The sequence below is a fragment of the Cloeon dipterum genome, chromosome 2 (assembly GCF_949628265.1).
Source record: "Cloeon dipterum chromosome 2, ieCloDipt1.1, whole genome shotgun sequence".
Classification (NCBI taxonomy): domain Eukaryota; kingdom Metazoa; phylum Arthropoda; class Insecta; order Ephemeroptera; family Baetidae; genus Cloeon; species Cloeon dipterum.
In genome coordinates this window covers 14,127,361-14,151,556 of record NC_088787.1, presented here as the reverse complement: position 1 = coordinate 14,151,556, position 24,196 = coordinate 14,127,361, and the positions used below count along the sequence as shown (strand labels likewise).

The following is a 24,196-nucleotide window of genomic DNA, read 5'->3' as shown; positions in this document are numbered from 1 at the left end:
TGGATTTCAGGAAGAGAGAGAGAGTGCAATTTCCTAAGTTGCCGGACAAGAGAAAGAGTGTGTTTGGGTGCGATTTGAATAGCGGAGCGATCCATCAAACGGCGTCAAGAAGTGGGAAAACAAACGCATCGACGAGTGTTCATATAATAAAAGCGCCGGCGGAGGTTTAGGGGTGGCGCCTGCGGTGGCGCCAGCCGCCCCTCGCGCCCAGTGCTGCGTTCTGTACCCCGCCGGGCCAACTACCAGGCGGCCGGCTGGAGAGGCGGTTTCTCGGCCGGAGTTAGTCGGACGGTGGCTCCGGAGCTCACTGGCCTGCATAGCTGGTTGCAGCTGGAGAGCACCACCGAGTGCAGCGGACACCACTGGAGCAGCTCAGGAAAAAGTCGCGCTCCATAGCTGCAAGCAAATGCAGACAAGTCAAGGTAGGTGCTCAATATTTAAATTTATTTAAATTTCAAAAAAATCTAGTTGTTATTTGATCATTCAAGGAAAATTTGTGCATTATTATTTTTCAAACATATTTATTTATTACTCAACAAACCGTGACAACTCTTGTGTCTGTCTCTTTTTTCGCAAGGGTAACAAATCTATAGAATTTATCTTATCAAAAACGTTAATCTCATTTATTATGTCAATTTGCAAATGCCCAATTTAATGGAGCTGCACCCGCAAAAGGTTTGATCTGATTAAGTCGTATTGATTCCACGCGACAGTGAAGCGAACAAAATCTTTTGTGTGCTACTTTACTTACAGCCTCCTTGAAGGAGCCATGAAAAAATTCCGTCATCCGCGAATAAATTAATTGCCCCGCGCAAGTCTTGACAAAGTTTTAATCGAACTTGTTTGCGAAGGCGTCTAATGTAATAAAAAGCGGGCCGAGACGAGCGGCTAATGAATTTAGCCCACGCTCTTGGGCTGTTGTTCGCTGGCGTGATTTAGAATTAATATTTTGATAATGTTAATATTATCCAAGCCATCGTTTTCGCCCTGCGCGAAGGAAGATTATATTATGGAAAGTGTTGCCAAAAACGGACCACTTTTGTTGGCCTCGTGCCGCCGCCGCCGCCAAAGCAAATAAAAATCACTGTTTGCTTTTTCTGCTACAGCAGCAGCTGAAACGATGCAAAAGTCGCGCTTTCTCTTCTCTGGAAACATGCAGATGGCATTTGCAAACAGAGCGATTAAATAGCGGGCACAAATGGTCCGCGAATATTGATGGCATTGAGTACGCTGAGTCGGAAAATAATGAATGACTGTTGTCGTCTGGAACGGACAGATAAAATTAGCAAAGCCCGAGGGCATTTTCAAACTCTGTGTTCGCAACAAAAACAAATAATCTGAGCGCGCGCGCAATTTTAGACCAAACATCGCGCCAGAGAGGTTAAATTCTGTTCTTCCTGCAGAGGTCAATTTTGAGTACACACAATTAGTAAATGCAATGAAATTCTTCCCATTCTATGCTCGGATGCCCGTGTAATAATGTAAAAGCCCTACGGACCGCTGCGTTCGGTAAATTTGCTTAAGGCCATTACCACTGCTGGGATGGAAAAAAATACGCGCAAGATTCGTTGGATTGCGAAACTAGCCGCAAACGAGACATTCCTGAGATGCGCCTGGGGCCACTATATTTACTTTTTACACAGCCTTGGTCGTGAATTTTAATTAACAAAAAGTTTCGTCTAACTACACTGTGGTTTCTCCGTGGACCGTCGGATCCTTTTGGTTGGGCGGAAAGCTACCCGAGAGCGATTGCTTTTCGCAGCGGACTCGCATTCAATCCGCCAATTTCGCAAGTTTTCACTTGGCTTGACCTATAATTCAAGACGCTGGGATGAGAGTCTAGTATGCGCTGGGGAGGAATTTCGGCATGGCAGGCGTGGATTCGCAAATCCTTGTAGAGCCCTTTGTCAAGAAAAAAAGTTGTGAAGGCGTAGGGAACGCCACTCCTCACCGCGTTGGTTGTTTTTGTGGCACACGTGAGAATCAAGTCTTTTGTTTGAATGCTTTATTCACTCGATTATGGCAATTTCAGCTGGGTGGAAATTTGAATATTATTCCAGCTATTATTTCCCTCCATGAATTATTGAAAAGGAGAGCGATGTATTACTTCATTTCGGTTTTTCTTTCATTCTGCTGATTCGAATTTATATCAAAATGAGAAAATTGCGAGAGACTCTTTACTTTGTGCGATCGTGTGATTTGCTCTTTTAAATTATGGCTTGTGGATTCAATGTAATCATATATACGCAGCCAAAGGGACTCTCTTACACAGAAGTTACAAATTTAAATATTTGCAAGATAAGCGGAAAATTTTCGGTGGAAGAAACGCGGAAAAATGAAATTACACGCCACGCACAAAAGGCGCGGCGGCAAAGAAGACGTCTGGTGCTCGAGTAGGAAGGAAATCATACGGACAGACTACTAATCTTTTCCGCGCGCCTTGAAAAAACGCCGACTGGCGAGCCGCGCACCGAGCCGAATGGAAATCCCTTTAAACCCGCACAATCCGCGAGCGAGAAGGCGTAAATTTGGTTGACGACTACGGCGACAGGACGGCAATATGTCGTGCGCGCGAGGACCGGCGGATCAAAGGCGCAAATCGAATTACTCGGGCGAATCGAATCAAAGCGCTCAGCAGTCGAGCGAACGAGCATATTTCATTTTTGTAACGCCACTGAATTAGAATTCGAGCACGCTGGCGGGCAGGCTTAATTACTACCACCGCCATCGGTGCAGTTTGGCTGTTATGGGGCGAGAGGGATGCTGCTTCTGCTCTCCCGTGCAGGCTCCATTACGAGGTCAAATCAATTGGTCGGAGGCGCAGAAACCGAGTCGCAACTCAATTGTCCTGCTGATGAAGTCGCTGCCACTTGCCTGATAAAACTCCCGCTGCGGCGGCGGTAAGCTCAATTGCTTGGCTGGCCTCTCGTAGGCAGATACGTAGGTTGCCCTGCTTCTCGCTTGCCCAGGAATGCGCGCGGAGCTGGCTGTCCGCAAAAAACCTCTCCGATGCTGACAAATGACGGGGAAATTGCAATCTCGACTCGGGCTGTAATTACCAACGTTGCGTTTCTTGCTCTTTTTCTCAACTCGCTTTCCCTTGCTTCATTTTCCTGCACGGCTCGTGAATGACGGTCGGTTGGCTCTTTAAAAAAATGTCGCTCTTGCATGGTGATTACGTTTCGGTTCACTTTCTACGCAAATAAACGACTTCAAACCCAGCGGCTTGACAGCTTGGTGCATTGAAATAGATTTAGGATGGTATGCAGTACTGCTTGTGCTAAAAAACTTGCAAATCCGGCTCCTGAAAACTCTGCAAAGAACAGGAATGCCATCACACTTTTTAACACACATCATTTCTCGTCGAAATGAACGCTTTTAAAAGCTAAATTGAGATCCAGGCTGTTATCTACACTTGCGGTTATTTTCAGCCTTGCCTCGGACGAGTTCGTCTCTTTGCTGATGCCAGAATTGGTTTTTGAACGAATGTAGCAGCAAGAAAATGTTCAAATCAAAACATAGTGAGCTTTTCCAGTCCTCATCGTTTTATTAAATTCATATTTCCCATACGTGCAGCAGCTTACTCATTGATTTCTCGCTTTCAGCTCGCAAATAAATCTTGGCAGTTGCATCTGCATTGGAATATTCGATAAAAAAAAAACAGCGAGTCCTTGGTAGCGGCTGTTGAGTGCTCCATTTAAAAATTAAATTTTTATCTGTCGCGCAAGCGGTGCGAGCGAGCCGCAAATCTGTTGCCGCCCACAGAGTGCTCCAGCCTCCGCGGGAACGAACCGAGATATTTATGAAAACACGCTCGCAGAGACGGAATATTACACACATACGAACGCGGGGTATTTTTATTGTTTGTCATTTTTCGCCGTCACCGAGCGACAAACCTTATTTCAGCGGGACCTCCATTTGTTGGCCGTCTGAGGGCCGGATTTGGAGCCGCTAGCAAAAGGACGGCGACGGCGATAACCCCCTGCACGGGGTGAGCCGCTCCACGTGTAAAGATGACAATCGTTACTGATAATAGAGCGGTCGGGGCTAGGCCCGGCAAAAAGCATACGCCGAGAAGTGCCCTCTAGCCTTGCTTACCAGGGAAGAAAGGAAATATAGGGCACGCATTTTCGAAAAATTGCTGTATTTCCTGCAAAAGATGGACGTTCCAATGGCGGCTGAGAAAATTATTCTGTCTTCCAACGACCTCTCGATTGATTTTCCTTCGTGGAGGCTTTACGCGTTGGCAGGAAACCAAGGCGAGATTATAAACGTACACGACTAAGAATATCTTCTTATTTAGCTGGAAAATTAACTAGGTGGACCCGGGAAAACTCCCCTTTGACGGTAGACTAAACACGACGTCTCATCATTATAGCATATTGATGAGCAAAATAATCGCCAATCACTGTAATCACTGAAAAACATCCAAGCGATAAATAAGCTAAACTTGAATGAATAATTTATTTAACGCAATTATGCATGCAACACTAACCCTACAATAGTTAGCATCAATTTTTACAACTCTTTGCTGCTTCTCTTAAACTAATTCTTTTTTTGAAAATTTCAAAATATGATCCGATACTTTTCACACCGTTCACCACAAAATCTACGTTTTCTGATCGACACAGAACAAATAGTGTTATCCGTGGAATGTGAATCGAGTAAATACATGTCTCAATCCTCAAAATTTGGTCCCCTCCAATTAACATTTAACATTGTTTCTGTCTCATAGAATTCACCACAAATCAAAAGTTATTTTTAAAACCTTTGTGTCACAAAACTTCTTGCATGTATCAGTCTCTGGGAGATAATATTTCACTTTTATATCAATAACATATAAATTCAAGTCTTTGGCCACTAGTTCATATTATACATCTATTGTATTTTTTGATCCCCAGCACACTCCTTAAATATCGTGTTTGACTTGCTCTAATGTTTCAAAATCAGTCATGGTAAGGTAGGGCCAAATAACTTCTATGCAATATAGGAGGCAGTAGTGGAAACTTTCAGGTCGTCACGACTAAGAATATCTTCTTCTTTAGCTGGAAAATTAACTAGGTGGACCAGGGCAAACTCCCCCTTTGACGGTAGACTAAACACGACGTCTCATCATTATAGCATATTGATGAGCAAAATAATCGCCAATCACTGTAATCACTGAAAAACATCCCAGCGATAAATAAGCTAAACTTAAATGAATAATTTATTTAACGCAATTATGCCAATTATGCTTGCAACACTAACCCTACAATAGTTAGCATCAATTTTTACAACTCTTTGCTGCTTCTCTTAAACTAATTCTTTTTTTTGAAAATTTAAAAATATGATACTTTTCACACCGTTCACCACAAAATCTACGTTTACAAATATCCTGGGTTTCTGACTGACACAGAACAAATAGCGATATCCATGGCATGTAAATCGAGTATCAATACATGTCTATCCTCAAAATTTGGTCCCCTCCAATAAACATTGTTCCTGTCTCATAGAATTCACCACAAATCAAAAGTTATTTTTAAAACCTCTGTGTCACAAAACTTCTTATAAATACCAGTCTCAGGGAAATAATATTTCACTTTTAGATCAGTAATATATAAATTCAAGTCTTCGGCCACTAGTTCATATTGTACATACCGCGATCTATTGTATTTAGAGATCCCGATCCCCAGCACTCTCCTTAAATATCGTGTTAGACTTGCTCTAATGTTTCAAAATCAGTCATGGTAAGGTAGGGCCAAATAACTTCTATGCCATAGGAGGCAGTAGTGGATACACTTTCAGGTCAAAGGGTTTAACTGCCGTTTCAATTGAAAGTTTATGCAAATATTTAATGCTATAAGTTGCCATAAGAGCTGCCCTCGCTCGTTTCTCCTCATGCCTACCAAAGGAGACTCCCAAAATTTGAAACTTAACACCAAAATAACAGAATTCTGGCACAAAATAAGCTAAACTGATTGATTATATTGTAGTTTAAAAAATAATGAAAATGTTAAATAAATCATTTGTTTCATATTGCGATGCACTTATTCAAATTAAAAGTTCTTCTGTATGTGACATTTGCAAACATAATAAAAGTTTTCCAACAATACGAAGCAAGGAAATGTAACGTGAATATGAAAGAATGAAACTTTTTAATCAAACTTTGCTCGTGGTTGCTCTCTAACAATTGTGGAATGACTAACAGGCTAGTAGAATTGAATTAATTATTTATTCTAAAACCTAGTCATAAATACATACATTAATGCATGACAGGTCGATTGATTACAAATAGAAATCATGTGAAAAGGGCGACACTTCAGGAAAACAATCAGTGACTAAGATTCTGCCCTGGAGGAAAAAGCCGAAGTGGAAATCAATGGGGATCTTGTTTTTCCATTTTCTGTGTATATCGCAAAAAACTTCAAATGCTAATCTTTTTTAAACATTCAAGGAGATCTATAAAATTTCTAAAAAATCAATTTGAAGGAAAATCAGAAAAGGAGGGAAACGGTAAAAGATGGTTGTTCGGGCCTTTTAGACTCCTTTTGTTTTCTTTTCCTTGTTTCCCCACAGACTATCTTTGAAATATTTGATTTTCTGGATCGATATTTGTTGCCACATTGATTTCTTTATCCAGTCTAGCAATATTTTACTTACTCAGCAGTTTGCATCGTTTTTTTACGCTGTTGAAAGTGTTCACGCCCCCAGTTTGCTCTCTTTGGAACCCGATCCGCTTGCTACAAGATTAAAAATCGTTAGATATCAAAAGGAGACTGGGAATGGATGCTCCATGTTTCCACAACATGCATGTATTGCGATTGGCTTTTGTGAGAGGAAATGGATGGGAGTGCGTGTGACAAGACTTTACTTCACGTGAACGAGTACGCAATGCTTTTTATTTATGCGTGACTGAAACCGCGGCTGCGGGCTCGACTGCGACCGCGCCCGCGGCTGCCGCTGAAGAGCGACTCCGCCGCAGAAAAGATGATCGCAGCAGGCGCACTCACACAGTGCACGGATTGTGTGTGAGCGCATCAGAGTTGCGAAATTTGATGCTTTCTTACGAGCTCGAAGGCACTTCAGGGGGTGGCAAATCGTTCCTTCGCTGCCGCAGTAGTTGATTGCAAATATTAAGAAACACTTATCTCGATAGAGCTGCGCGGAGAGCAATTTTTCACTGTCTTTTCCTCAGCGTTGGCAATTCATCACTTGCTGCGGATTATAGTGCGCATTTACAGCCATTTACTTGGCCACGCTTACTTCCGAGATAATTATAGACGTACATCGTCCGCGCACGCTGATCTCGATTCAATATTCATCCCCGCGGCTCATGTTTTTTAACTTTGGCATGAATCTCAACGATGATTTCGAAATGAGATGTTTTCAAGTGGGTCGCATCTCCGGCTGAGTGTTTTGAAATGATTAGGAAAGACTGACAGTCGAGTAATGAATCGTTTTCAGCTTCCGTCGCGCTGCAAAATATTCCCGCACTCATCTGCATTGCAAAGCACGACTTTTCTCATTGCCTCTCGAATGGGAAAAGGCAAACATCAGTTGGATTCGTGATTGATTTTTACGTTTAATTAAATCCAGACCGTTCATTTACTGACGCAGTAAACAACAAACACGACAGATAATTAACTGTAACGATAGGACAAGAAAGTTATTGCCATTTAATTGCTGTTACATAAAACAAACGGTGCTTTGTTTTCTCTTTGATGACTAGGGTTGGAAACTACACATTGATTTCTAACAATCCAGTGAACAGTTTTAAAAATAAACCTGCATTAATGCTGAGTAAGTTAGACACTTTAAAAATACCAGGGCTTTGAGAAGGCTAATGTTAAAAATACAAAAAAGAAGAAATAGAATTTTCGCTCTTATCATCTCACAGCGTTTGAATGATAAGGATTTTATTGATGAAAAGTTACCTAACAGGAAATTTTCTCAATTAAAAATTTCACTGCTCACAATCAAGATATTATAGTGCTTCAATGTATTAGCAGGTGGTTGTAATAAAATAGAGTTTATTTAGAAAGAGGAAAAACTAGAGGTCTCAGCCAGACGCGCTGCGCCGCGCCAGCCGGCAAATTTTGGGTCACGTGGACAGTCGCCAGCCGCTGGTGAAAAAGGGTCAAAAATTTATAAATGCAGGAGAAAAAAATGTCTTGCGGCCCTTTGGGCTGATAAGCACTATCAAACTTCACGTTTAAAATATTGTCAGCCGCGCCAGCCGCCGGGCCGAAGATCGGCTTAGCTGGTCCCACAAGCCGCCGTCTGAAATTCCGTGGCTGAGACCTCTAAAAAACAGAAAGATACTGTTTAAAATTCCCAACCCTTTCCGTGTGCAGTGTGTAGGCTAGCAAAATATATATCCGACTACATCGAATCCCGCTACCGGCAGCCTCTCTCACTCTCATAGCAGAGGAAATGCACGCTCTAAATATTCCGTGCCAGCCAATAATTCACCCGCTCAGCTCCATTACGCTGGCAATTGCAAATAATCGAGATTTATATCAGCATGCCTCACGTTTTTAATTAGGAGTAGAGATTTTCATAAAATAAAGATGAACGTAAATGCGTGGTACTTTTGACAAGTACGTGAGCACTGCGTCTGCGGACATTCGGCCTCGTGGGGAAAGTGTGTCGAATAAATTTGGCCCGCTGATGAGAAAAGGTCAGAATCCACTTTGTTGCTGCTGAAATGAAATAGGGCAACGCCGGGGAATGCTCTTCCCCGGAGGAAGACCTGCTGTGGAAATTCGTTCCTTTTGGCAACCTTTCCACTCCTAACGCCGACGCCTGCGACTCGCGGCAGAAGCTTAGCTCCTGAATGGGAGAGAGTGCTTTGTATTTAGGAATTGTGCGGCTTTAGCATCTCCCAAGAAAGGAGTTGGAGAGACCTTAAAAAAAGTGTTAAAGTCAACGCAGTTGGCGTAATTTTAATGGCAGCCCTTTTACAATTCTCTCAAAGTGAGTTTGACCTTTGTCTTGTGCTTTTTCTCATTAAATTTCCTGGGAGAGCAGTTCCAATTAAGCAGGCTTCTGGTTTTGAACTAATTTAAATGTTATAATTGATCGGCACGCACTCTTAATTCTAACAGTCTCTAGAGGAAGGTTGGTTATTTTTTAATGAGAGAGCGAGCAAAGTGAAAAAGTTGGCGACACACAATCTTCTTTCAGGCAAGTATATTTACATTATCTCCCAATTCGCAACCACATTCTTCCGCGCCAGTCACACGTCAAATTTGCGTTCGAAAGTAATCGGGGGCGAAGTAAATCATTCAATTCACCATCCCTCCTGCCTTCGCAACCCACTAGACAGCCTCACCGACGTTTTTCGCCTAGCTGTGCGTCAAACTACTAACGCGAATTTGATGTCGCACCCTGAAGCCGAACAATGAATGCATTTGTTAGCCCCTGCCTTTTTACGCTCTGACCATCAGTGGCCGGCAGCCTGCTCGCCAAACAAACCGGTTGTCGCCAATGGGTTCACAGCTGTGGCCATACTCTGCGCGGATTATTTATTGCCAGGCACTTTCGCCCAAATTGGCAACATCATTTTTCTTCCCGGGATGAAATGCGGGAGCAATGACCCGTTGTTCCACATCAGCGAAATTTAAATTTCGACATTAAAAATAAAAACTAAATATTTTGTCAAATATATATGTCTGTTTTGTTGAGACATCTGAGCAATCAAATATGTTGCTGCAAATTCAAACAGAAATTGATTTTTTTGAGACCAAAATAGAAAACCAACCGTAAATATTTTTAGCATGAAGAATTCCACACACAAATTTTGATTTTTGAAATATATTCACGTGGATAAAAAATTTACTGATTTAGACCGATTTGGCTTTTTTAAACGGATTATGATGATTTCGAGAGTGGTTTAAACGACATTATTTCATACGGTTAATATCCTATAACGATATTTGAAAAGTGCGACCACTCGAGGTTGTTTTCATGTTGAATATAATTAAAACCAGGCTTCATCCTCGTTGTCAATTAAAGAGAAATTCGTCTTCTTTATTTCTCGACCAGTTTCGACGTCATCAAGTACGTCCTAATCATGAGTTAGGGGTGGCTTAGAATTTGTTACATTTGGTCTTTGGAGCTTGCCTCAAGTGCCTCATGAATAGGTGGGTGTTTTTTAAGAATTGTATGGAATTTATATGATTTTAGATGTGACATTATTGCATTGTTTGTATTTGATTGTAATTGTAACTCATGATTAGGACGTACTTGATTACGTCGAAACTGGTCGAGAAATAAAGAAGACGAATTTCTCTTTAATTGACAACGAGGATGAAGCCTGGTTTTAATTATATTCAACATCCTATAACGATTAAAAGCAAATAAATAAATCAATATATAAATTCTCAGTTTATTACATGACCACGAAAAAATATCAGGCAAATAAATTAATTGTGCAATTCACACAACGAACATTCGTGTCCCTCGCTCATTTCCAACGATTTTCACGCCCAGTTTAACCTCACCAGGGCGCGTACGAACTGCGGTCGTGTTTCAGGCACGTCAAAAAGTGTTTGTGTTGGCGCAACCCTAATTTTTATGTTGAGAGCAGCACTCCATTGGGATAGGGTGTGACGAACGAATGTTTGCTCTAATTAGCCAGGCGATAAATGCAAACTGCTGCTCGCTCGCAGTCAGTGTGTCGTTCTTTCGGGTCAACAGCGCATCAAGGAGCTTGTTTGCCCGGGAACTTTGCATATTGCGCGAGCATCCAGATGCAAAAAACATCAATTCGCAAGCCGATTGGCAGCGCTTGCATTTTCCCCATGCGAGCCGGCTCTCGAGATATTTCTCCCAGTACAGCAAACTTTCCGAAATGGAAAATTTTCCCATTGCCGCGAGTGGCGAGTAGGTATTGCAAAAGTTTTCTTTCCTCCCCGTCTACTCCAATATTATATTCGCACCGTGGAAATACGCTCACGCATTCTTCGAGTGCGCTGGAATTTTTATAAATTCTTCAGCAACCGTTATGAAGGATAAATCGAGTGTGTGCGAGGCGCGACCAGCGAATGGCAAATTCACTCTGTACCAAGTGCTGGGAAATTTGTAATAGTTAGTTGTGCGGAACTACACTCCTTTCCTTGCCAAGTATGTAGCCCAGGAAAATAAATGGAGAGCAGGTCGACTTGGAATCGTCTAATATGTGTATTATATTGTCTTTACTTTGCTACCCACGGCTGAACACAACCCTTGCGTGATTACTGCGCAGGGTTCCGTTTCATTTTAAGGTCGTTATCCGATTAGTTCGCTGCGGATAATAATAGTACTCATATAACCTCATATCCTTTTTGATGAAAGCAGCAATGCGCATCCTGTGTTCACGGAAGCCGTGCATTTTAAACCAAGCAAGATTTCAAAAAGGAAGTGACGATGTTGTAATTTAGCAATCTCTTCAATACTCGTTGTGAAGAAATGTTGCGTTTTAATAGAAGTGCAAGCAGTGTCATAAGTATGCAGTTTCTAATATTCATGTTTAAAAAAATACATTTTATCAAAACATATAATTGTCCTAATATGCGACAATACCATTAGCATTAATTAACAAGCATTAGAGTTGTTCACCCGAATTCATTTTATTTTTTGAAAATAACTTAAACCAATTATAGAATAAAAAATCTACAAGATACGGTTAAAAATACAATTATAAATATGCTTTTTTGTTATTAAAATTGACAGAGCAGAATTTTAATGTTTTGAAACTTTTCTACTATTATTATACGTGCATGCTGGGCCGTTGTCACGCCCTTGTCGTTTATAGGTTTAATGCTACCTGGCAACGGTTCTTCTCCATCGGCCGGAAAAGTTGGGCAGTGGCGTACGTAAAAGTATAATAGAACAATAATACCCTTTCCAGACGAGAGATGGACTTATTTCAGGTGCGCACTGCCGGTGGTCCTTCTTTTGCCTGTTTAAAATTGCATGATGAGGCGGAAATGTCGAGGAGCACGGGTGTATTTTTATATTCGACGCGAACCTTTCCAATCCTCTTAGGGTTGTTAAATTGGGATTTTGCGGCGCGCCGAATATTTCGCGAGAGCGAACGGAGAGGCTATGGTAACCGCCGGGGACGAACGTAATTTCAAATACGGCCTCCATTGAGGCAGCGCTCACTCTTCATGTACAACAGGGCAAAAGACAAGTGTTATCACCTCACGTATTGATTTTGCTGAAAAATTGAGCCGGGCGGCAACGAGAATAGGGAAGAAGCGAGTGAGTGAAGATGACGAGAGACTTGAGAGGCGCCGACTGCCGCGCGGTGGGCCTTCCACCGAAGAAACAACTTCTTCCTCTTGCTTTTAATTATCATTTGCTGAGTCAGTGCGCAATGCCGTCTCCGTAGCTTGAATCCAAAAGGGATGAGACCCTGGAATGAGATACGCGACGTCCATCATCATTTCCTCTAAAACTTTTGAACCGGGCACGGATTGAACCAGTTTATCACAAGTTAGCCCAGGCTTCTGAGATTAGGAACTAAAATTACTGAATTGAAAGTAAATAATTCCAAATATTCTACATTGTTGGCCTGTAAACCTTTTACCGAAACTGTTTGAGAAGAATACAGTTTCCTGCAAATCAGTATCTATTTATATCGGCAAGATTATGCGTAAAAATAAATCATATAAACAATTTATAAACGTTTTCTCCATAGCAAAATTGGAAAATTCAAACTACCCTTAAACAACGTTACATCCATAATCATCATAAATCAACATAATTGCATGTATTGTGTTGAATGTGTGCATAAAAATAGTTTTCCTTTAAGCTCCGAACAAAACTAAGAAGATTTTTGAGAGCACACCAAATATCCGATGCTGGTCATTCCAAGTGGACGCGCCCAAACATGACAAAAGAAAAATCGACGTCAAGGAATGTCGCACATTCCTGATGCGCGTGCAAAAAGAGCTCGCTCTGCCGATCCTAAATAAGGGTGGGCGCTCGGATTTCTTGCGCTTGGACTGCTTCAATACACATCCAGCATTCGAAGACGCAGATTTTCTTGCATGCCTGGAAACTCGCTTTTTCGAATGAATAGGATTTGCACTATAACAGATGAGAAAAACGGCTAGCGGAGATTTTCGGGCGGCTGGTGCTTTAGCGTCGTTGCGAATCTCCAGGCGAAGCCTCTTTGAGTAGATCCTTTCTGCCACAGCCGGCACTGCTGCTGCTCCATCGCTAACTAATTAGCAAAGGAATTCTTTAATTTTTAACTGCGTTGCTTTTCGTGTCTCTGAATTAAAATTTCGCGAGAAAAGCCCGTCTTCCTTTCCATGATGACCTTTCTTGCTTGATTTAATTAATCGATGTGAGCAAAAAATTGCTACATTTATAATAAAGTCATCTCACTAAATCAATTTCGGCGATTTGCCGCGTTGCCTGAAAGATATATAGAGTGAGCTCTATGTAGCTTGCGTCGTTGAAGCTTTTTTGCTTAGCGATGAAAGCCAGGGGTGGTTATTTCCATTGCGGCCAATCTCGCCAAGTTTAATTACTTTTGCTGCTGTTTGATACTAACTCCACCGCTTATTTTATCTGTCTTTCCTCGATTGCAGTATTCGCTTTTACAGACAATGGGAGTGTTGTGGTTTCTGCTTGCACATAAAAACGACCTAAGCGAATATTTCTACTGTTAAATAAGCTCTTTTGTTACAAATCATTCATGATTGTCCTCCATAAATATGCTAAAAGAAATAAATAGCATAACAGAGTGCGTAGGAGTTAATTTGTTGATCTGAATTTTGAAACAAATTCATTCAGAAGTTATAAAGAGACATTTTTCTACGCTTTTGAAAAGAGGAAACTTAATTTTCGGTTCAACTAACAGCAAAAAGTTGCGTTTGTGTAAGTAAAAATAAGTATAATAAAGAAATATACATTTATTAAGTCAAATTCCAAGAAAAACTTGATAAATAAATATCGACGCTCAAATACGGAAAGTAAACACTGCGGCAGCTTCACTGGCTTGGCAAACAAACAAGCTGATCATTTGAATACTGTTTGTTCAGATAGCAAACGTAAAATAGCACAAACCGAGGGGACGCATTATTCGCATTAGCAACGTCCACGGGATCAGACATTGCCCAATTTAGATTGAATCAATTATCACATCGAGAGTGGCGCGTTACCATTCCATTTCCGTCATTACACCATTGCAGCAATGTTATCTCCGGCTGGGCGAGCGCGAGCACTCGAGACAGACAAAAACGAGGTGGTGGATAACTTTACAGCTGCGAGGACATTCTTTTCTTTGCACTCATAAACCTGCCTGCCTTCAGAACAAACGCGCCGCAATTTTTCACCAGTCCCAGGCAGAGCAGACCCACAACGATTCTTTATCACGATTATCTCTGAAACAAAAGCTAACTCTGTTTTCCTCTTTCTGGAGGACGACGCCAGCAGCAGGAATTTTGGGCAATGCTCAACTTTTCGTTCGACGATACGAGACCGGAACTCATTGAATGATTATACACGAAGGAAGTGACGTAGGTACACACACTCGTAAGCTCCAGATGCCGTTCGTGCACAATAACAAACCGCAAGCGCCTCTTTGGTGAACTGCTAACCAGTTAGAATAGATATGCATCTCGGCAGCTGCGGTCTTGCTAAATTGAGCCCGGCTGCCTGCTCGTCGCTCCTTTCGCAGCTTCCACGCACTCTCAAAATTTGTGTGCGCCCCACATAATTGCGCCCCAGCCTATTGCCGAGAGCACCACTTCTCTTCGACGTGGCGACGTCTGGAACATTTTCAATTGGCTCAGCCCCACAGCGAGCGGCTCAGCATAAATATTATTTGCGAGCTGCCATAATTGAATTGCGGCTGAAACACCGATCAACAGGGATAATGGAAATTAACTCGTTGACGTTCACTGTGCCAAGTCTTCTAACAGTAAAAAGTCGGTTTCTTGTTTCAATTTTAATCTCGGTGAAAGCAATACAACAAACCTAAAAAATAATTAAATACAGACAAATCATGTTAGATTAAAACCCTATTTTATTAAAATAAAAATTAAATCATTTTTTATGTGGAAAGTACTATCCGCAAAATTAGTGCCAAAATTGGTTGCAAAAGAATCGTCGTCCACATCAATCACGCTACTTCACGAGACAGAACTACAAGCAGATAAATAAAACTGAATTAAGCCATAAAGATGAAGTGCTGGATGCGAAAATTGGCTCTAATAGATTCAGTGCTTTGTATCGGAGTCCATTTTGCGTGCTCTGGAAGTCAGTGGCCGCCCAGCGGACTGGGGAATGTGATAAATATGATTGCGGGCGCTCTGGGAGAGCAAAAGCAGCTCTCACCAGTCGCGGCAATGGTGGTGCTCTCATAAATACCATCAAGGCCGCACTTCCATACGAAACAAATGCGCTAAGCACTCGTGGCAGCCAGCCTGTCTCAAAATTTCCTCCATTCCGTCGCAGTAAAAGCAGCGGCAACGACGGCGGCGGCGGCGGCGATGAACATTTTTTCTCTCGCCATTTTTGTTGTTCACAGTGAAAACAATGGAAATGCGCCGGTTTTCCACCGTGTGCGTCGTGCTTTAATGTAATCGCCAGCTTGTTCGTCTGAATCGATGAATTCCGCTCCCTTACGTACTTCTTGCAATTTGGCTTCCCGCCCATCAACTATTTAGTGGCTATGCAACCGGCACGTCTGAAACGCTAGGCAAAAAGTCTACCCGTGCTTAAAGAGGCGGAAAATAAATGGGCACCGCTCTGGGCCGACCGGGTTGGCTGCTATGTTTTTCGCCCGTTTTTTGCTCTCTCGCCAGAGATAAGAGTTATGCATCGCGTCTCTTGAGATTAATTTTGTGCACCCAGGAGCCTAAACACTCATTGCAACACTCGGAATTTTAACAAACACAATGATAAATTATGAAAATCGCAAGACGCTCTCGAATACTCAAGAGTTTACGACTAATCGAGCAGACCATCTGTCGGGGTGAGTTTGCGTGCAAACGCAATAAAAAAGCGAAGATAATAGGACCAAAATGTAAATGTAGTCTAGGGAGCGAAATCAATAACCATTTTCTGCCGTCAAAATTGAAATTTATCACACCATAGAATTGAAGGGGGAAACACGAACGTTTTTATTCCTTTCTTCACACAAAATTCAATTCTGTAGAGAGCTTTTAAATTATCACGCCATCACAACACAGTTGAAAAGGAAATTCCATTACGGTCACCTGCACTCAAATATTTAGCCGAGGGACTCTTTCGCAAATATTTGAGTGTGTCGAAGAGAGATCTCACTCGCAGTTCCCCCAAGCGACCATCCCTTTATGACTCCCGCCCGAGTCGTGCACACCCGCAGAGACCATGTACGCGCTCTGAACAGATTTTTCGCATTCGCATCCTCGGCCATTCATTCGCACTCGCGTAATTTGTGTGAGAAAAAGCCTGCCTCGTGTGATTAATGGAGGACTTTTTCTGATGGCTTTATTTTACTTTCGCCCAGATATCCTTCCCGTCCATCTGGATGATTTATTTGCATGCGCTGTTTAAAATTCCTCGCTAAAGTGGCTGCGATGCAAGCGAGCTTGAATGAAATATGGCTTGACAGCAGCAGAGGATTACTATTTTGTTTCGATAGACCTGGCCTATGAAAGCTTTTTACAACGTGTTTTTAAACGGGTGACAGCAGTGTTTTGAAATCTTCACAGCATCGCTGAAGAGGCGTTCCCGACATGATTTCAAAACAATCTCAGCGTTATGAGAGCAGTAGAAAATTTATAAGTCGTAACTTAAGTTGGTGGATATAATGAAGAGAGGAGTTTCCTTTTTTTTTGTTAGACGTACAATACCACCGGCATTGAAAGGATAAAAGGAAATGATTAATTTAGTTTTTCTTTCACCAGAATCTAGAAATTACTTTCATAGGAAATCATGTAAAAACTATATTAACCCACAAAAGCAAATTACTTTTTCAGAAAGCTCTAAAACCGGTCGTGAATAGGCAAGTCTTCACGGAGCGTAGCAGTTTTTCTTTCTCTCCCCCTCTGCGTTTGCGTGAGGGAGACGTAAACAAGCTTGGAAAAATAAAATGGAAGGGAAGGAAAACATCTGAAGCTGTCAGACTAACAATATTTGGACTAATTTACAAATGAAATCACGTGCTCTGCGGCGCGTGTATTCGCTCTTGAGTTTTTTCTGGAGCGAATTCTGCACTTTTTAGCATCTGAAAGAGAAAAAAGTTGGCGGAGAGAGATGAAAGTTCTTTTGATGCAAAAATATTGAATCTTCAAGTAGTATTAGGAGAGGGGACTGAATTTACTGCTGCGCTTTATATTTAAATCGCGATTCAAAGGAATTTCCACGCGCTCCAGGCGTCAAAACAGCGGTAATATAGCCGTGCGCGTGAATCTTCGCCGATGAATTAATTAACCTTTCGCATTACAATGACAATGTTGTTCCTTTTCCTCAGCGGGCTTTCAAAAACAGATCAGAGCGAACGGATCCGCTTTCTGCGAGCAGCTGGAGGCGTTTTCACAAAAGAACAATATTATTTAATGCGCAGCGGCGCACTACCAACGCCGCGGCTGCCGCTCGTCTTAAATTTAGAATATACACCAGCACAGGCTGGCAGCCGGGATCTGCGCAGGAAGGAAAGGAACTACCCAATTATTGCCGGGAACAAAGCAGAATAATCGCGTCAGAGGCAGCTTATTAATTTGTTTGATTCGCACGATGAATGGCTCTTATGCCGCGTCTGCCGCCGCCAGAAGATGACTTTTCGCGACTGCACGTGCGGCCATGAATTGCCAAGTTGCGAGCCACAATGGCTTTCACTTTTAGCAGTTTAATGAGCTGAATGCACTCTGCTGCATAAAACATTTCTCTGATTAGCACTGCTGATGTAGGATGAGAGCGCCAGGAGCAGTCGGTTGCGAAATTTCAATTGAACTCGCCTCTGAGCATTAATGTGCGCATCTGTAAGCTCCTTGAATTAGCGCTCCGGATGCACGTAAGCACGCTTGATTATTCCTTCGCAGGGCGAATCCATAAGCTGATTATCTATTGACTGTGCGTTGCCTCCTCACAATGAGCTTTTGTATGTACTAGAAACAAGGGTGAATAGTTAACAATAGATTCACATAAAAAAATTACTGGTTGAAATTTATCATCAAATTTAATTTCCAAGTGAAGTTAAAATTTTAATCAAAATTAGTTCAATTACCGATGGAACAAAAGTAAAAATGACCAGTTGAATTTTATGTATCTTATCTGTCTGTTTAAATTCTTAGGCGACAGTTGGCACAAAATGCAGAATCGTGGTTGAACGCAAAGGAAAGATTATTGATTAGAAGACCACCACAATCCCGATACTCTTAATCTGAATTGTTGGGATGTTTCCTGATGTCAATTTAATGTCATAGTAATACAGACAATACTATCTCTTGCTTGATTTCGTACCAACATGTTGCATCAATCCAATTTACCAATTATTTGAATTTATTATTTCACCTTTATCACATGCAAAAAAATAACTCCCAACTTAATGTGACATAATTTATCGCTGCAGGCTATAAAATTAATGTTAGCGTTATGGTCGCTCTCTCTTTTCAAATCAATCGCGATAAAATTTTGTATTGCCTGATAAAATGTTAGTCATAAACGTCAAGGGCTATTTATCGCGTATGTAATATATTTGCGCATATTAAGCGCAAGCAAATTAGGTTCCATCGCTTTACACGTCCACAGTGTCGGGACCGACTCAATCTCTCATTGTTCCCAGCACCCCCAATTTAGCAGGCTCTACTGATTTAGACGGTGGCACCAGCAGAGAATCCCCAGAGCGGAATCTGCCGAATCGGGCCAGCGTGCGCATGAAATATTTTGCGGGAGCTCTGTGCGAAATTAATCGCGGCACGGTAATCAGTGTGCGGTTTCGGAGGCTGCCGGATCGAAGCAGACCCACTCTGGATTTGGACCGCCGCACGATTTTTGTAGCCAATAAAGGGCAATATATCAGCTAGAGGCCTCTCTCAACCTGCTCTCAAGAGAGGTTTGGCAGAGGCGCTTTCGGGCTTTAAAAGGCTGCAGAGACGCTCTCGCTGAACACTTAAAACTGAATTCCAATATATACCGCTGCTGGGCCCTCTTCACCGAGTGTGGATTCTTTCTTCCTTGGGTCGGCGGCTAACTCCCACTGAGGCATCTTACCCGACAAGAAAACGCCATTAAGTGTCTGAAAGACATTTCAAGAAGGGTTTGATTGACCTTTCCGAAAACGGCTCGTTTTCGCCTATTTTAAATGTCATCGTGGTAGTTTTAAGGCAAGCGCGTGAACGATTTAAAGGACATGGGCTCCAAAAATGAAAAATTTGACATGTCTTGAAAAAATCTGAAAACCATTGAATTCTACTAACTCTTGCCACCATTAACGGGCCAGTTCATCATGAATTATCGGAGTTTCGGCTTGTAAAGAATGGGACACTTAAACTTTCCTGTACCCTGATTTGCGGTCCTCTTCTGAAAATAATATTATATGGAAAAGTCAAAATAGTTAATTGCATCCAAAAAACCAATACGTTTTAACTCACAAATTTTTTTCGAGGCCCAAGCGTCCTTTAAATATTGGAAATGTGCCGCAATGACAATATTCAAAACCGAATTGCTCACCCCGTTCCACATGAATCAATTATTCTAACACTTACAGTATATATATATATATATATATATATATATATATATATATATATATATATATATATATATATATATATATATATACACACATATATAGTGAAGTGAATGGGAATTGCATATAGGAATGATTTGGTTCTTTTGTTTGCCTGCGGTCGGCTCTATGTAAAGGGTTAAGTAAACAGAGTGCGTTTTGCAAAGTTTAATAAAACAGAGGGGCAAATTTTCAAGCCACGAGGAAGAGCCCTCCATTATTTTTCCAAGCCCGCACGTACTGGAGGGACGTGTGTATGTGATGCCGCGTCGACATGGTGCTGGAAATTTGTTCAGAGAGGAAATTTATGGCAGCATCGCACCTTGCCAGTTGCCAGCAGCGCCGCGTGTTGCGAACGCGGCTTGAATTGTTCCAGGCGCGCCTGCTAAATGACTCTTAGGCACTCAATCGGCTAATCCTGATAAATAAGCGACGGCACCATACGCTCATGACAAGGCCTCGCTCGCTGAAAGCTGAACGTGCTCGACAATCGTCGGCCAAAGCTATGCAAACAAGCTAAATGAGCGTAATTTCGCCTTTTGTTGTCATTAAAGCAAATTAACTTATTGCTTGGGCCAAATGTTTTTGTTACAAACTCGTAGAAGGTACATAAATAAAAACTGTATATTTTCTTTTAGCAGTGTGGGTGTGGTCCTCATTGTTTGTGCCTAAAAAAGGAAAAATGGAAGAATATAGTGGCTGTAGCTCTTACATCTGGGTACGTTCCAAAAAGCACGTCCTCCCAACCGCGCAACCCCAGCTTTAACCATAAAAAGCATTAAAATTCAAGTGCTATCTCCCGCAATATTGCGTTTTCTGGGAAATCATTCAGAGTCGAAGGACGACGAATGTGAGACTGATCATTTTCTCCAGGGAATTCAATATCAATAACCTATTATGTGTAGGTGCACATTTTTTAGTTTTAGTTGAAGTGATAGATGAGGGAGGTTGTGGGCGTTGCTCACTCACAATGCAAAATGCTAATTAAATTCATATATTCAGTGTAAACTTCTCGGTATTTATTTCACGCTTAGAAACTGGAAAACAGCAGATGAATGAACTAACAAACTGAAATAAAAAATCTGTTTGCTCCATGAATAAACAATATCGTAGAGTTCGATGCTTTAAAAGTTTGAAATAAATTGAAATGAAAGGAGCCTTTATAAATAATAAAAATGAGCCTGATCAGCCCTTTTAAATGCCCTCGTGAAAGAGCGTTCAATTTATCTCAGATTTAATCCGCGAATTTGCATGAGTTGCAAAAGTTTGCGCATAAAACAAGCGGGAGAAGTTAATGGAATCGAGTATGGCTTGAAGCGGCTTATTAAAGGTGAGACCGCGAAAAGGCGTACGCCAGCCAGTTTAATTGATTCGCACTCGAGCCACAAGCACTCGCGGTGCCAATAAATCCATGCTGCCTTGCTAACAAAGGCCTGCTGCCTGCCGAGCTTCTCCACCACCGCATTTTGTTCGCAGCTCTAATAAGCCACTAGTGACAGGATCAACTCGACGTCCTCCTCCGTGGTCATTCTTCCGTCGCAGAAAAGTGGTAGTTTGCGGCTTTGGGATTAGAGCCGACCGCCGTTGAAGGATTTGCGAGTGCGTCGTGTCTTGCAGGCTCTTAATTCTGCTGACGTGCTCCATAGAATATAGTGTCCATAATGAACTTTTCTGATAAATGCCTGAAATGTCTTTGTCTATGTGCTTCTTTTGTGAGAAGGTAAATTATTGTTCTCTTTTTACAGAGAAATGAAAGGCGTTTGTAACCCAATTCGACACTTGGCAATCAAGTTACACGAACGCAATCACAGTAATATCACGATGAATCGCACAAATGAAGTGCCGCGTGCAAAAGTGCAGAACAATTCGCGGCAAATGTGCTATTAGCTGTCACTCCAATAAAGCAAATTAAACCTTGCATTCAATTCGCAAACAATCGCACTAATTGCTTTTAGATTGCCTCTTCAGTGGGAATCGAAAATTGTGTTACCGGGCACAGAGGCGGGAATTCCTCACGCCGAAAAATTCTAGCTTACGGCGTTTGAAGGGGCCCTGACTGTGCCAGTGGTAAATTTCGTGCGTTGCAGCAGCTTGGGAAACAATTCAAGGCAGCTGGAACAACACTAGATACTGACTTTAGCACATAATCCACTTTCACCCTCTGTGGAGCACATTAGGCTTATTTTACACGCCAGAGTCTGGTGCAGTGCAAAGCAAAAGCACACCCTTTGACTTCCACGCGTCGTTCATTATTTGCTGGCGACGAGATACATCTCTGCTCTTTGCGGCGGCGATGCAGCCTGACCTCCGGTAGTATCGCAGGTTAACGAGCAATGACGTACGGAATAAATAAACAAGCGGTAATGCGAGAGTGTTTGCACTTGGTATGCTCTCGCAACTGATTTTTCGCGAAAAGGACTGAACAAACACGAGTGCATTCGTTATGCAAATCCACGTTCGAATAAGCTGGATAAGTGAGCTGGCAGAGCGGTCACAAGAGTGGAAATTTCAAACGTATGACTTTGAACCAGAGGTACGTGCAATTTGAGATGCAAAATTCCTGCCTCGCAAATTTGATTGAAAGGCTTCACCAGGTCAGCGTGTGCATGCTTGCTCTTTTCACATGCAAAATTGGAGCAAACGTTGTAGCATCAAAAGAGTGTGCGGTATAAGGGGCGAATTTTATGACAGGCTGCACAATCTTGACTGCTGACAGCGGGAAATTGCTTTTATTATCCAGGTCCGAGGCACCGATGCAAATTTCAGTTTCGATATTTAGTTACGTCAGTAAATAATTCATTGTAGTGATATTCGAGGAGTTAGGTCGAGGAAACGTGCGTCGAACATAATTTTAAGGGATTCAAACAATTAGGAGCTAAGAAAAATAAATAATAACACACTCAGGCAATTGGCTAAATTTAGACTAGCTAGGTAGTCAAAAATGCAATAACAATTTATAGAATGGATGAAAACGGGTGGTGATTATCACACTTAAAACCTTTCAGTTAGTTAAAATTCGAATTTAAAATTTAAATTTCATGTAGGATTTTGCTCACCAGTGAAAGCAACACTAAATGGTGTTTTGCAACGTGAAGACCTACTTTAGATTTCGGAATCTTTTGCAACGTCATAAAAAACAGAACGCACTAAAAATTTGTCTCCGAAAATGTTGATGCGTCAAAACCATGAAGATAAGTCAAAATCGATGCCGTTCCAATGAATCGCCATTGATTAAAAGATAGCCTCAAACGATTGCTGATTTATAAGTGCATTCATAAATGCACTGTTTGACTATTCACACCACATGCAAATGACTCACACGAGTTAAATAATGCATTACTGCGCCACCCAATTACCCTGACCAAAGCAAAGGCCGAAAGCAATCGCAATGCAGCCCACATGTGCAGACTTTCATCCCTGCTTTCACCACAAACTGTCCGTTCTGTACTTTGCGCCTAAGCAAGTTTAAACAGCCATTTTGAGGCTACGCTGACAGCTCGCCGATTTGCTTACCTGCATGCCAGGTCAGAGCCGCGATGCTGTGCGTGTATGCATCAAATCCTTTGTGCTTGATATAAGCACCCGGCGCCCAGAGGTCAACCGTAACAAAATTAAGGCCTCGAAGGTTCTCCATTAAAAGCCGCACCACCACGAGTCAAAAGCAAAATTCGTGTCTGGCTTTGGCGGAGCAAACAAATGTGTTTATTTCTGTGTGTAAGCCTATACGCTCTCTACCTTTTTGCCACGTGCGTTTCATTAAACGCTGCTAGCTGCGGACAGTGACACGCGTTAATGAAATAACGCATGTACCCCTTTTTTAATCAGGACGCAAACCGGTGCGGCACTGGTGCGCTGACCTATAATGAATAATTGCCGACCAACCGCCATTATTGTGCTGCAAACAAAAAACGGCCAGACACAAGCGGGCCTTGTCGAGCAATGATGCCGTTGAGAGACTCGCGCCGGTTAGGCAAATAGCAACCCATTAGAGCCCCTTGGGAGGAATATAGACGTAATAAAAATGCAATTAGTGGCGGAAATGATTTTAAAATGAAGTGGTTAGCGCGCGGTTGTAAAGTTTGGAACGTAGGCCAGTGTAAACGGTGCATGGCTGGTCTTGGATATTTTTGGATGGCTAATTTCAAAATATACAAAGACACAATCAGCATTATTTATTCATTTTCATAACAAAACAATACATTCAATTTAATTAACGAAAAAAAGGACATATTAAAATAATTGCGAAATTTGAAACCTTGCAACCAGCTGAAGATTTAACGATATCTTTTGGACATAATTTTTAACTGTGGTATGTATGAATTTTGTTTTGGGGGTTTTGTTCTGCTGATGAGAGTTGCGGGGCAGAAAAACTGCTGCACAATACAAGAATATGATATGTGATATTTTTCATTTACATTTATTTCGATTTTTAGCCACCCTTTCCTTGTTGTGCGTCTATAGGATTAGCCACTGTAAAATAAAAATTTAAAAATGGCTTCC

At 41.8% G+C, this 24,196-nt stretch overlaps 1 protein-coding gene across 9 annotated transcripts in view; it reads left to right on the top strand.

The window, feature by feature from the left end:
* The first annotated feature begins 250 nt into the window (after positions 1 to 250).
* LOC135938159 (transient receptor potential-gamma protein-like) overlaps positions 251 to 24,196 on the top strand; it is a 74,184-nt gene continuing 50,238 nt past the window's right edge. For 3 of the 9 annotated variants that reach the window (XM_065481724.1, XM_065481723.1, XM_065481728.1), the window contains exon 1: positions 254 to 422. In XM_065481724.1, coding sequence (XP_065337796.1) covers positions 407 to 422 — 16 coding nt within the window. In that variant the 5' untranslated portion in view covers positions 254 to 406. Of the gene's footprint in view, positions 423 to 24,196 lie in introns of all 9 variants that reach the window. The other 6 variants (XM_065481732.1, XM_065481727.1, XM_065481726.1 and 3 more) reach the window with 6 other exon arrangements.